This window comes from Colossoma macropomum, unplaced genomic scaffold, assembly GCF_904425465.1.
Source record: "Colossoma macropomum unplaced genomic scaffold, Colossoma_macropomum, whole genome shotgun sequence".
NCBI lineage: Eukaryota > Metazoa > Chordata > Actinopteri > Characiformes > Serrasalmidae > Colossoma > Colossoma macropomum.
Window position 1 is genome coordinate 17,343,345 of NW_023494795.1, and position 14,469 is coordinate 17,357,813.

At 39.7% G+C, this 14,469-nt stretch overlaps 1 protein-coding gene across 1 annotated transcript in view; it reads left to right on the forward strand.

Moving 5' to 3' along the window:
• The first annotated feature begins 297 nt into the window (after positions 1–297).
• Positions 298–14,469, forward strand: part of fndc4a (fibronectin type III domain containing 4a) — a 37,518-nt gene continuing 23,346 nt past the window's right edge. The window contains exon 1 of the mRNA XM_036581668.1: positions 298–1,089. Coding sequence (XP_036437561.1) covers positions 1,014–1,089 — 76 coding nt within the window. The 5' untranslated portion in view covers positions 298–1,013. The remainder of the gene's footprint in view (positions 1,090–14,469) is intronic.

Consider the following 14,469-nt stretch of genomic DNA (forward strand, 5'->3'; position numbering starts at 1 on the left):
TTAAATAAAAGATGGTTGGTCTCTGACTTTTGCACAGCACTGTATGTTAATGTTACATTTTTTATGCAAATGTTTGACACATTTGAATCATATTTTTTCAGTTGTGGGCTTCGTGGTGAACAGGTGAAAAACTTTGAAAAGCATTTAAAGGTTTTAAAGATGAGGTCAAATCAAATCGTCAGTCTTTCACCTTGAACCGCTTCCATCTGCTCTGCGACTGACTGACTGACTGACTGACTGACGGACTGACTGACTGAATATTTGAGGCTCCTGCGTCGCTGCCAAGATCGCGTTAGGAGTGACAGGAGCGGGCAGTGACGCTGGCCAGCGGGGGCCAGTGTAATTCATCTCCTAAGTATTTTAAAACGCGTGCTTCGGTTTTGTGCCAATTGCTAAGTGCCGGAGCCGCGGTGGTGTTTGAAGACCAAATTCCGGAGCGCTACCTTGTAAACGGCGAATTACATCCATTAATTAGGATCCGCGTTCGCTCCCAGCCGCGCGTTCAAGCTCAGCCCACTGTGGCGCTGACCGCGGTGCTGAAGCTGCGCCTGAGCTGCTGAGGAGTCACAACAGGAACGTCCTCCTGTCTTTCGGACACAGGTTCTCAGCCCAGTGAGGAGACAAGAGAAACTCTCACACCGAACTGAACACGACGCTGCCATTCCGAGTGAGATGTCGAAGGGGAACCTCCAACGCCTGCGAGGCTTACAACCGGGCTGAGCTGAAGATTTCACCTAGAGATTCAAAGACCTGATGAGGGGATTTAATCAAGACACTTGAGACAGATGACAGGACACGGATGCGTCTGGACGTGCTCAGAAAGTGTCCGTGAGGATGACCTCTTTGGCCAAATATCTAAAGTTAAGTGACTTTCTTTAAACGTCGACGGCTGCGCTGTGTTAACTTCCTCAGTCCTCTCGTGCTGTAAATGGAACGGACGGACGGATGAAGGTTACCTGAAGCGATTTGGATTCTTTTACGTTTACGAGACGAAACAGTACCACAAGCAAGACATGGCTCGCCTCTTTCTTCTCCTTAACTCAGTCGCACTGTTGCTCTTTGGCACTGACATGTTTCTGGTTGGAGCAAGTAAGTTCCACACATTTCTCTCGAATGTGAGCGATTTCCACAGCACGCTTTAGCGTTTTTCATTCACTGATTAGCGTCTATAGAGGAATTCAGCCGTTTGGCTTCACGTGATTGTAGCCTTGTTGAAACGTGATCCGGAGTCGTCAGCTGAGAGCTTCAATGGACGTTGGAATGGTCGCTCTCTGTGGGTGGTTTCTGTGCTTTCAGGCTTTCATTAGACCTGTTGGGGAGTGAGACCTGCTCTGAATACCTTATACTACTGAATATTACTGCTGATCGTCATTTCAAACCTAGAGGAATTCGAGTATTTTACAATGGAGCGCCGGTCTAATTAGATCGTGGGCTGTCTTGACACGAAAGCTGTACTGTGATTGTTCTTTGCAGTCTAATGGTGATGTGCGATTATAGGCTTTAGTAGTAGCCTACAAGTCACAGTACTAGGATGTAAGCTGTAAACAGCGTGTAGCCTTAGGCGATTGCGCATCGCTGGGGTAGGATTTATTTGATTTATTAACTTAAATAGACAGAACTATTTCTGACTACTGAGTCATAGCGTCAGATTTTATGTGAAAACAGGCCAGTGTGTGTGTGTGTGTGTATATATATATATATATATATATATATATACATACTAATATATATATATAATATATATATATATATGTACACATGTGAGAGCATTGACAGGGGAAAGTGATGGCATTTATGTAATAATAATAATAATAAATAATACTAATAATAATATGTTACTGTCATGGGTTATTGGGCGTTCATTGTCTGTTTACACACACACACACACACACACACACACACACACACACACACACACACACATATATATGTATATAAACAGAAAGACAATGATTGGTATTGGTATTGGTATTATTATTTTATTATTTTTTTAATACACAAAAGCCATCATTTCCCCCTCACTGGCAGCACACTGACAGTGTGGCACCTGCCAATGCTCCAGTTAGATTTCTCTAGTCACTGCTATCCACATATTATTAATAAGCAGAAGTTCCTTGCTCCTTCCTCGTCTCGCTCTCAGAAAGTCATCGGGGATTTGAAGCTTTGATACGGCAGCGATCGCGCGCTCCGTTCGCTCCATCTCCGTGTAACCTGTTTGAAGTCCTCGCGCTCCCCGAAGTCAAAGTCGCACGCGCTTTATTCTGCAAGCAGGGCACGAGTGCATCTTTAATCTGCTCCTGGAAAAACCCGCCAAGAACGGCTGAGAGAAACAGAATGCATGTCAGAATATGTAAGCATTAAAATCTAATAACCTCCCGAGGTAGAATGCGAGAAATGTGCAAGAGCTATTACTCATCCCTGCCGTGCACGTGGTTGTTAGAGTGAATCTGGCTCCAACTGGAGTGCCAGTGTTTGGGCTTCGCGTTAGAAAATGTAATTAAGTTCTATAGAGAAACTGCGCTAATTAATGCCTTCCTACAAGTGGGCATCTGCAAACTCCCCTCAAAAATGCTGCCAGTACACAGTACAATATATGTCCAGAAGTATCCAGACACCCCTACTAATTGAAAACATAAAGCTTATATTATCTTCAAAGAAAAGCACAGGGTGCTCTGGAGTCTTAGGTCACCATGCTTACTGCCAAGAGCTGACTTGACATTGGTATACAATAGTGGGCGATAAATGCTCCAAATGGCAGACAGTGGTTCCATTCTCTGCCCTGACAAGCACACCATGCTGCACCTGTAATTGTCCTTGGCCAAGACCCCCAATGCTACATTCCCCTACATCTGAAACATGATTAAAGTGTAAGTTGCTCTTAATAAAAGCATCAGCAAAATGGGTAATTGAAATGGGGCAGTACAGTGACGGAGCACCATCTAGTACCTTTGGGGTGAGTTGGCTTTAGAACTTCATCATCTTTATCATCCAACATCGGTACCTGACCGCACTAAAGCTCTTGCGAATCCTCAAAGCAATGTTTAGCTACCCTACAGTCTTAAAAAAGACAGCACTTTTAGGGTTCTTTAGTAAAGAAAGTTGTTCTATATAGAAGCATGAAGACTTAAAGAACCCTTTGTCTTATTTTATGAGTTCTTTGCATCATGCAAGCGTTCCTCAGATTGATGAAGAATGTGCCGTAGATGGTTCTATATAATACTTTTATTAAAAATGGTTCTATATAGTACTCAAAATGGTTTTTCTATTGTTATTGTGGCAAGCTTGTAACAACATAGAAGAACACTTTTCAAAAAGCTTCTACATAGAACCATACATAGCACATTCATGCACATTTGCTATTAATCCAAAGAACCATTTCATGATGGAAAGAACCTTTTAATCAGGCAAAGGGTTGCTTAAGTGTTCATGGTTCTATTGAGAACCATTTTCTTTACTGAAGAACTCTTGAAGCACCATCTTTTTTAAGAGTGAAGTGTAAGAGGAGTAGAAGCTACTACTGCAGCAAAGGGGGAACAAGCGTACTTGATTTCAGAAGAAATGTTAGATTAGCAGGTGTCTACAAACTTTTGGACATATAGTGTATCCTAAATGCATCACTGATTCATGTTCTTTAGGACTGGAATGGTTGAAAGAATTGTGGATTTGCTACACCAACGATTCTCTCTGTCTGAAAAAAATGCTGCTTTATAACTCTCTCTGTCATTTTGATCTGGGAGAAAAGTAAAATTCTCTGACAGAATGTTCTGAGAGGGGACGGGGGAGGGGTGGTGGCATGACAGATGCACAGATGAGCATGGTCACTGATTGCATTAACCTCAGCTTGGCACCTGGTTTCATCTGGGTCCCTTCTGGAGACATTCACACACCGCTGATAGAGCAGACACACGCACACACCGGCCTTATGAGTCAGACTGCACCAGAGGTCACTCATCACTGAGATGGATTTATATTTGTTCAGTGGTGCATGATACTATGAGGGAATATTGTGTCCCAGGGAAAGCACACATGTAGCCCAAAGGGGTGTGTGCATCATGTTATATTCATAACATTGCATTAGATGTAACCCTCTGTCTTAGGAAAATGTTACAATAAACTGTATTATGTTGTGCTTTTAAAAATAAAGATGCCAAAAGGGGTCTTTGAAGTGATGCTGAAAAAGAGCACCTTTGGTTCCATAAAAATACTTTCAGTGGCTAATTCTTTAAAGACACACTCCAATGTTTTTCAACCTTTATGTGTATGGTGCATCAGTAGCAAATGGTCTCTACCACAGACAATAAAATTTATGATTTTCCCAGAAAATCCATTGACTCTAAACATGCTGCCCAATGGTTTATGTAGTTAGTGTGTCACAAGACAATAGACTGAGTCAATAGATTTTAAGTTCTTTTACTAAGTACAGGAAAATGTGTCTAACTTCTTGTCTGTGGTAAGTGACTATATGCTACAGATGCAGCAGACAGCAATTAAGTTAAAAATACTGGAGTATAAAATAATCAATTGAAATGCTCTTTAGGGGACCAAAAGTGGTTCTTCTGTGGCATCACTGAGGAAACCCTATTGGCACATCATATGACTGTACTGTAATTCTAATACTATAACACAGCTGAATATTTAGTGACATTCTCACTTGTTAATTTGATCTGTGGCATTTTTGCATAACCCTTATTGATAATTACCCAGCTGGATTCAGTGGTCAGAGCCACAGTCAGTTTCATTCCTCCACCTTGGGTGCTTTACTCAGAAAGCTTAAAAGGAGTGGTGCCAAATGTAACCACAAAGGGCTCTTTGGAGCCATGCCATAGATAACCCACTTTTAGTTCCGTAAACAACATTTCAATAGATGAACCATCTTTGTAAATGGGATGAGAATGTGAAGAACTTCAACATGATATTAAATGTTGTCCTGGAACAGAACATCCAATTAAAAAAATATTTTGGAGGCTTTATGATTGACAAATAGCTGGTAGAGAGATCAATTAGTTAAAGAATTAGTCCAGTCTCAAATTTTGGGTGCCTCAAATGAAAGCAGGAAGAAGTTTGGGTCAAATTAGCATTGAAACTGTTTCCTAGAACCAAACAACCAAGCCAAAAATCATTTAAAAACCTTTATTTTTAAGAGTCTAGACTTTTCTATCCCCACTTATGCTTTTAGAAATAAAGGTGCCAAAAAGGGTCCTTTGGAGTGGTATCACCAAAACACCACTTTTGGTTCCCTTAGGAACTTTTAGTGGATGATTCTTTAGAGAAATATGTTTTTAAATCACATGGAAGTGTGGAGAGCCTTTTTAAACAACCTCCACAAAGGTTCTACAGTACTGTGCAAATGTCAGACAGCACCATTCTTTTGATTTCCTGTCAAAATGGCAATTGGTTGCATCAGGAAAATAAGCATAAAACACTTTACATAAAATTACAACGAAACCCAGACAACTTAATATAATATCACATAGTTGAGTATTTATTGTGCCTTACCCATCCTTTCAGACTCATAGCATTGAGTTGTCTGTTTACAGTAGAAGGAGAGAGAGAAGTACCTGTGGAGTGCAGCTTGTTTTTCTCTTCTCTCAAAGATGAAAGTTTTAGGTACTGTTTATCTGATGGTGACACTTTTGGTGGTCTGCCAGGTCTTGCATGGCTGTTAGGTGTCCCATTTCTCTCAATTTCTTTTAATCATTTTTTGAACTCCAATTTTGGAAATAAAATAAATGTGCAATAAAAATATAGAGTATGTTTTATGCTATGTTATATGTTATATGCCATGTTACTTTGCAGTAGTGTTTTGCAGTAGGTTTGTAACGAAATTAAAGCTAAGCTAATAGCTTATATATTTTTAGCAGATGGTTAACAGACAGTGACTGTCATTCCACTGATTATCACATAAGGATGGCATATGTTTATGAACACGTTAATGTATGTGTGCACTGTACCATAAGCATATTATTCCGTGGACATTTATATTGAAAAAACCATGAGGAATAATCATGTCTAGTACACGTGTAAGTAAGACGTTGCTCTCAAGGTCAAAAGCACTGATTTGTTAACCATGCATTTCTCTTGCACAGCACTCCATTCCAGTTCATCTTGTATTTGATTAATATCATAAACAGTCAGATTCTAGACTCTTATGTGAAGCCTCAAAGTCACTGAAATATTACCATCTGCTTCAGTTATGTCATGGATGTGAAGCTTGATATGTATGTCCTTTTGTGAAATCTGTTCTTTTCTTAACACACTAACATTCATATAATGTATATCATTGAAAAGAAACAGAAATAATTATGGTCCTTGGCTGTCCAAGGGCATGAGGAACACTGGTGCAATAGTTACACTTGGCTTCAGGGGACAGTGTTGGTCTGCCCTCGAGGGATAATTGCAGCTTCCGAAGCTCTGCGGTAATGAAACAGTCTGGAGCTCCATCTGTGTGTAAAGCTTACGTCCTGGCAAGATGAGAACAGTATGAATCCACTGAAAATCCAAAACCCAACAGAGACAATTGAAGGGGGCTCAGCGTTAACGCCCTCCCAGAATACCCTGCAAAGTGGCTAGAGGAAGTTTGACTACTGCACTGTGAAAGAGGAACCAGAGAAAGACTGGCCCTAAATTTCATTAACATTTGTAAAATACTGTCATCGGATTGGCCTCAACATCTCCCCTTAAGGGAGGCCCCAACACCATTTTATGTCAGCTTAACTGACCAAAAATCATTATGGACTGGTTTGGTTCTCTTTTCAGTGAGCACCCACTTTTTTACCCTTCACACCAGAAAATCTTGCATCATGCGCAGGCCTAATTACCTCACTGAAGCTAGCCTATCTGAGGGCAAGTGCGTTCCTCTTGAAAAAAAATCGCTCCTCATTGTCCCCTCCTCCTCTTGTCCTGCGGTAGGACATTTATGTAACATAGGTGCTACACACTTTGGAGTGGTAAAGAGAAGTTGGCAAGGGCATGTTAAAAACAGTACTGAAATGGAGGCTTGTTTGGTGTGAAAGACGTCATGCTGATGGGTGCCATGCAAGCTCAGCACTGTATTGCAGTAGCAAGCACAAACTGCAATGCACATTCATTGATTCCATCTCCCTCTGACTTCTGCCTCTAATTGCAACATTGCTGAGATGTACATCAGTTTACATCATCACACAGCAGTGCTTTGTAGCAGGTCTGTAACAAAGCGCAGTTGAAGTCAAGCAAGCTTGCATGAGCGCTTGTATATTTTTAGCAGAATAGACAAGGATGTCATTCCACTGAGTACAACATGAAGAAGACATGATTGTGAACACTTTCTTCAGAATACATACGACCAGCATGTTCCTTCTGCTTCTTTGCGCAAAGGGCGGCCAAAACGCTGCATGAGTTCAAGGCCCTTCCGAGCTACCTCTGGGAATGCGCCTGCCTAGGCACTCAGGACGCTTCCTGAAGAGCAGCTAATGTGCTGCAACAAGCCCGTATCCTACGATTCAGCCTGACAGGATGACTATGCCCCGTGTGGCTTCTTGCTTTTTACTGTACACTCAGTGACTTACCCGGGGTGACCTGTGTTCTTTTGTTGGTGTGTTACGTAAGAGATTTGACTACGCCTGACTCACTTGGTTGAGATGTTGTGGCTATAATAACCAGACTCTTAAAAACAGTATGTAGAAGAAAAGTCTGGCAACTGAGAGAATAGATGTAATGAAATTTCTTATCATAAATAGGATTTATTATCTTTGGAGTTAGTTGTTGCTGACACTATAAATGCATTATCACTCTTTCATTGATAGCAGAGAACTTAATATAAGCTTTGCTCAGCATTCTAAAGTGTTTACAGACTTTAATCTGAAACAGCGCACAGTTAAAGCTAAACGATCTTTACAAATGCCATAGATAGCATCAGTAAGGGCTTGCTAAGAGCAGCATCATGAATTCCCGTGTCCCCAATCTCAAACAAGCTGAAATTATGCCCTCTATCTATCCAATCAGCCTTTGCTTAGCACTGCTCTAAATGGCTGGTACTAAGAGGACTGACTATAAGTCATGTCCACTTCTATCCAAACAATCATTTCCTGCATCAGCACAGAGTTTATGCCCAGCCATGCATCATGGTTTATTCTCTGCTTGCTGCAAGCCCTCTATAGGCACTTGTAACCCCTATTACTTAGAGAACAATGAGCTATCTTGTGGATAAATGTGCGCTGAGCGAGGTAAATGTCATGCCTAAGCCAGATAGATAGGTACTGACGTTGTGAGATATAAGAAGCCCAAGGACCAATGCTTGGTGGCCTAAACTACTCATGCATGAGGAAAGAACTGACAAATGTGACTCAGACGTTTATATTCTTGTGAAGTTGATACAGGATTAAAGTGATATGGATAGCCATGTTGATAAAGATGGTTACGAGTCTGATGTCTTGCAATGTGCCACATGTACTAGGTTATTAAATAGATTATAGAATTAAAGTCAATGTTGGCAGGGTTGTTGAAATATGTATTCTGGTACAGACTCCCTTTTGAAAATAGAATCCAAAGGATTACTAATTTACGTTAATATAATCTGTTTACTTTTGTGTGTGTTGTAGAAAAGCAAAGAAGGTGGAAAATGACAACTTAAAAATGATTCAAAATGATTTTACAGGGGAAAGCAAAAATATTAATAAGGTAACTGTAAGTTAATGTAAAAAGGTTTTATTTGAAGTGATTTTGGAACATTTCTATTGGTCTATTCATAATGAAGTATTCACACACTAAGGACAGCTGCCATGTTTAAATGATGTTGAAAAATAAAATTTGACAAAAAGGGAGATAAATGTTTGTTTTTTTTGGAAAGCTATGATATGGAAATATTTCAAACATAAGAATGACAAATCTGTACAGTGTAAATTGTGCTTGTGCAAGATAACATTCTATTATGTTAAATCATATTAAACTAAAACACCTAATGGCAAAGGAGAGCTGTTAGCACTCAAGTAGGTTTTTTGTGGTATCATTAAAAGAAAAGAAAAAGGGCATCTTTGGTAAAGGTAGGCTGTAAATTGTGATATTTTCTCAAGGATTCACAGTATAGCTGTAAAACATTCAAAGTAAATAATATGCTACTAAGAATGTCCTACAAGCTTCAGATATCTGCATTTAGGCCACAGCTGCATTGTATGAATGTACACTGCTATTAGCAAGCATAAGGCACCACCTTCTCCACTGTTTTGCATCAAACATAAATAGAAAAAAGTAATCCAAAAATTACCTTTTAAAAAGGTAATCAGTACCAGAATATACTAACATAACATTGCAGACTCCATAGAGAAATGACTGTTATCGCAACTGGGATAGTCAGCTAAACAAGAGCTACAAAGTTTAGATCATGTGGATGACCAAAGAAAAGAAAATCACAAGGGGTGCCATGTAACAGTGGTTTCAGTATTCACCAGTATTCACCTTTTTTATAATGTATCCGTAATCTGATTGCTCTCTTTTTTGTCTGTAACAGTAACAGAATACATTACTATTATTTTTGTATATTGATTATGTAATGCTGCTGCATGTATTCCATTACTAGCCAAGTCTGATTATAGTAAATTATAGAAGGTGACACTTGTTAAATCACTATATCACTGATGCCTCACAAGTAATCTAGAGATGCAAAAATAGTACAGTTGGAAAAGTTTCCACTTGGGGGACAGCCCCCAATAGATTATCTACAGATGTTTAAATATTAACTAAATAGAACTATCTAGTGAAATCTGGTGAAATCTAACCCTGATTATCAACAGTGGTAGGGTTAGATTTAGGACTGAGGTTATCGTTAGAAATGGGTTTTGGGTTGAGGTTAAGGTCAATGTTAGTGCCAGGTGCTACAAGGTAGGCAATCCAAAATCATAAATAATGACAAGATGACCAAATGCAAGACAAACACCCAGTAAGCTGTGCATGAAGAGCCAGGCTATGGAGTGTAGACACAAACAAGAAAATAGTTTTAATGATTAAAGATGCATCAGTTTATACTGTGTCTAAAATTATTCTAATGTTCAAAATGTAATTTAACATCCATAGTAAACAGGGGGTGCATTTGGTTCCAAAATGATGTGATGATGTTAAAAAACAGTAATAACATTAAAACAGAAATGAAGGAGTGATAAACAACCGCCAATAAAGGAAAGACCAAAATCTTAGGAAAAATATTAAATTGTAATAATGGAAAAGCAAAACAGATATTCAAATGTTTAGACTGTCCAAGCAGAAAACACCCTGGCGAGACCTCCCAGACTAGCAAAAGGGAGTCCAGAGTGTATGTGCTGACTGATGATTGGAAGCAGGTGCCAGTGATGAGGAAGCCAACGATGCTGGGCCTGTGTGGATGGCATGACACACATATAGTGTTCAGCTATGTCTAATATATATGTCCAACTGCAATTATCCGTGATGGCTGGGGATACATTGCACTAGAGGTCAGTGAATTCCACGTTGCCTCTTTTTTGACCTGTAATGAACTGAGATATCCATCACTGTGGCTGCAGCATGCCCTCCCTACAACCCTCTCTAACACACATACTCACATACTTTCTGCCTCATTAAAACAGATGGTGCTATTCATGTGACCCGTGGACGCTCTGATGTCACAGTTGGTCTCCACCAACATGACAACTGTCCCTTGCATCCCCATTAATGATTACCCGTGGAGCCGAGCCAGTTCATTCAGTCAGCCTTTTTCTACATCCAATTTACACAGCCGTTACCAACAGGCGTAGCCAGGACTCCTGTGTAATTGACCTTGTTTCCTGCAGTATATAATGATAGATTGAAAGGGGATATTGACAACTGACTGTCTCACACTTGACCTCCCTTGGTACCATTATCAGGCATTGATTAGCGGTCTGATACTAAGGGTGGTTCCTCTAGATTACACTGCAGAGTTGTGGAATTTGGGTCAGGAAAGCACAAACCAAGATGAAATCCCCTTTAGAGCTCCTTAAATCTCCCAAACAAAACAGAGCACGTTTCAACATCTCAAGCCCTTTCTCACCCATCTCATTTCATATTCCCTGATAAATGACCAGAAATCTTTGGATCAGTGAGCAAAATAGACTCTGAAAAGCAAAGCTTACCAAATGTTATTTAGCTTGAGGTGCAATTCTTAGAAAAATCTTTAATTAGTATAGAATCTTCACATTGTGTAGAAGTTCTTTAAACATTAGGTTCTGAAGGTTATTCACATTCACACATCTCATCTACAAAAACAACACACACACACACACACACACACACACTTTCTAAGCCACTTATCCCTCTGGGTAGCCGGAGCCTATCCCAGACAGACATATACATTGACACACACACTCACACCCAGGGGCAATTTAGCATATCCAATCGGCCTAACTGCATGTCTTTGGACTGTGAGAGAAAACCAGAGTACCCGGAGGAAGGTTTCATCTATTGACAGGTTATTCAGGGAACCAAAAGCGGTTCTTCTATGGGACTGCTGAAAAGCAGGGATAGGGAACTCTGGTCCTGGAGAGCTGGATTTCTGCACAGTTTGTTGTTGTTCCTGCTCAAGCACACCTAAATTCAACTTATCAGCAAATTACCAGGTTTAGTTTTTGTGCTAGATCAGGAAAATCACCAAACTGTGCTGGACTTGTATTTCCCACCTTTGCTTTAAAGGATCATTTGTGCTTGCATGTGACACCTTTTTAAAAGTTTGATGATACAATACTTAAAAGTGTCATACAAGTGTATTTAAAAGTTTTAAAACTACCTTTTGTCTTAATTTGTCTTGTTTCATTAATGGAAGTCAAAAAACTAAAAATACCCTGGGGGAACATGATAATCTCAATAGCATCTCTTGAGACACACAAATCAAAAATTGTCTAGATGTATAAAAGACTAAAATCTCCACTGTTAATCATGTGCTGCTGAAATTATCATCTCAGGTGTGACTTTTTGCAAAATTAAGTCTTCTTTAATTCTTAACTGCTATTAAGAGAAATAAAAAGGCATAAAGGGGAATTCCACTGATTGTGTCTACATAATACACTCATTATGTGAATTAAATCATTCATAGGTGAAATTGTTGATTTCACAGAAACTTAGAGACTACTGAATAATTTACAGTGGTGGTGATAGTAACCAGGAGTCACAATATAGCCATTTTATTTATTTAACTTATTTTATCCAAATTGAGCCTACACTGGTCTTCTGAGCTTTTATATGCATTGTTGACAACAAAAATAGCAGTACAACTTAAAAAAAATCTTTGGGAACTATTTTGCCTTACAACACCCTGCCTGTAACTCTCCACTGCGAATGGATTTCAAATTACGTTTTGGACCAAATTTTGAAGATTGGTGAAAGTCCCTTCAAATTAATCTGATTCTGGTGATCAGCAGCATTTTTTTTCCTGTTAATCTTCTTAGTGCTGGTAAAATGAGGGAAAAGAGTCAAAGACAAAACAGCAGCTTTCTTTGCAACTACACTAACCAGAACTAGGATCCTGTCTGCATTGCATATATTCCTTGTTTGTTTATCTTGGGAAATGACCACACTTTAGGCTGGCAGTTCCACTAAACACAATAAGTGCAGACCTCTGTGTTTCAAATCATTGCATAATGAGCAAAATATATCTGAGAACAAGCCGTTACATAATTCAGCAGAGTAGAGTCGCATTTGTTGACACAAGCTAATCAGATTGCACAGGGGAATAGAATCAGCTCTGTCCTTTTTGCCGTCACCCACACAAACACAAGTCCATTAGTGCACTGCTTGAAGGAGCTGTTGAAAAATGCCAGTGCTAAAACACATGGTTCAGGCCAGTTCACCAACTTTCTATTTTCTCCCTGGCCCTGGCAATAGAGGCATGCTCCCTGGTATTGAATCTGTCACTGTGTGCTCCCTGCCTTGGAGTTTGCCTTTTGTGAGACTAATTAGCTTGTCTATTGCCTGCTAAATCATGATAGAGCACCCAGCGGCAGAGGGAAAAAAAGAAGAGAGAAAACAGAAAAAGAAAAAGACAAAACATAGGACACAGTGCCCGGGATTCAATCAAGCTCTATCACAGAAAGCAATCCAACCAAAATGCAGCAGTGGAGAGTGCATTCCTCCTGAATCTCATTTCTTTTCAATTTCTTCTGTATTGTTTATTGAGTTTATCCAGGCTGATAAGTTTTGATTGAATTCCAGTCCAAAAAATATATATTTCTATCCAAAATTTATGAACATCCAGAATTCCATATTCTCCTTATCTCTTTCCATGGCATACTAACAAACCACCCTTTCAACGAGCAGAGAGCAAAACAGCAGCGAAAAAGCGAGAGCATTTAACAAAGACTGACGTTTACACTCATGTGAACAGACAAATGCACTTGAACCTTGGGTAACAGGTTTTAAAATTGATTTTGCCTCTGTCTCTTACCTTTAGCACTCTCAGAACTTAAGCCGTGGCTTTGCACAGAGCACCATTAGGGAGGCAGAAATATGCAGGCTTATGCTTGAGACCTCCATCAAAAAAACTGTAGCCTCTATTTAAGCAGTGAAGTGTTTCGCTGTAAGGGAAACAGAGATTAACGTCCCGTAACACATCTTGGGGTGTTTAACTGAAATTGCATTTAAAAGAAGCTCTTTGACCTCTGACAGCTCATCGAATGGTGGTGGTGGTGCGAGTGGAGGGCGGAACATAGCAGCGCGTGGATGTTTTACGTTCCAAAGCCACTCAGCCAGATTGGATAGCATTCTTGGCAAAGGCCCCAAATATTTTGGGGAAGGAAAACAAATAAAAAATGAATGCACTGCAACATATTTCAAGCTTATGGATGCCTGTTGTTTTCCAAGGGATTGTAATGGCTTGTCCGTGACGCTAATGAAATTCATCTAATAGAAGTCTTGACATGTTACTTTGTTATGGAAATAATGGATTAATAAACCACATCCTGCAGTCAGGAGGATATTTTCAGCCTTTAAATATTGATCTGTAACTGTAAACTGAGAAGGCCCTGCCAATTAAATAGTTTATTGTCCCCTCCAGGAATTTGCATTGTTTCTTCATTTAATACAGTAACAAGACATACTGAAAATAGTAACAAGCCAGACAAGCTTAATATGGCAGGCAACTTCTGTTTATTCATTACGTCTTTTATTGCTGTAGGGTCGTCCATAGCCTACTTTTTCTAGGCATTGGCAGCCACTCAGCTTTGCTGCTGCTAAAGCTGCTGATTTGATGTGATGAATTATGAATTTATAGATAGTGCCATACCCAAACAGAATGGATGGCATCAAATATCTGGTAACATTTGATATGAAGGTGACCTTAATAGGGACATCATAACACATGCGTAAGCATTGAACAACATAATCATTAGGCAACACTTGAGTATTCATCAGCACGTTATGACAGTATTTGCAAGATGACAGAAGATGCCTTATGAGGTAAATTAAACTGTACTGACATAGGGGCCTTGTTTAAAGTGATTTGGGACATTTGTTGCA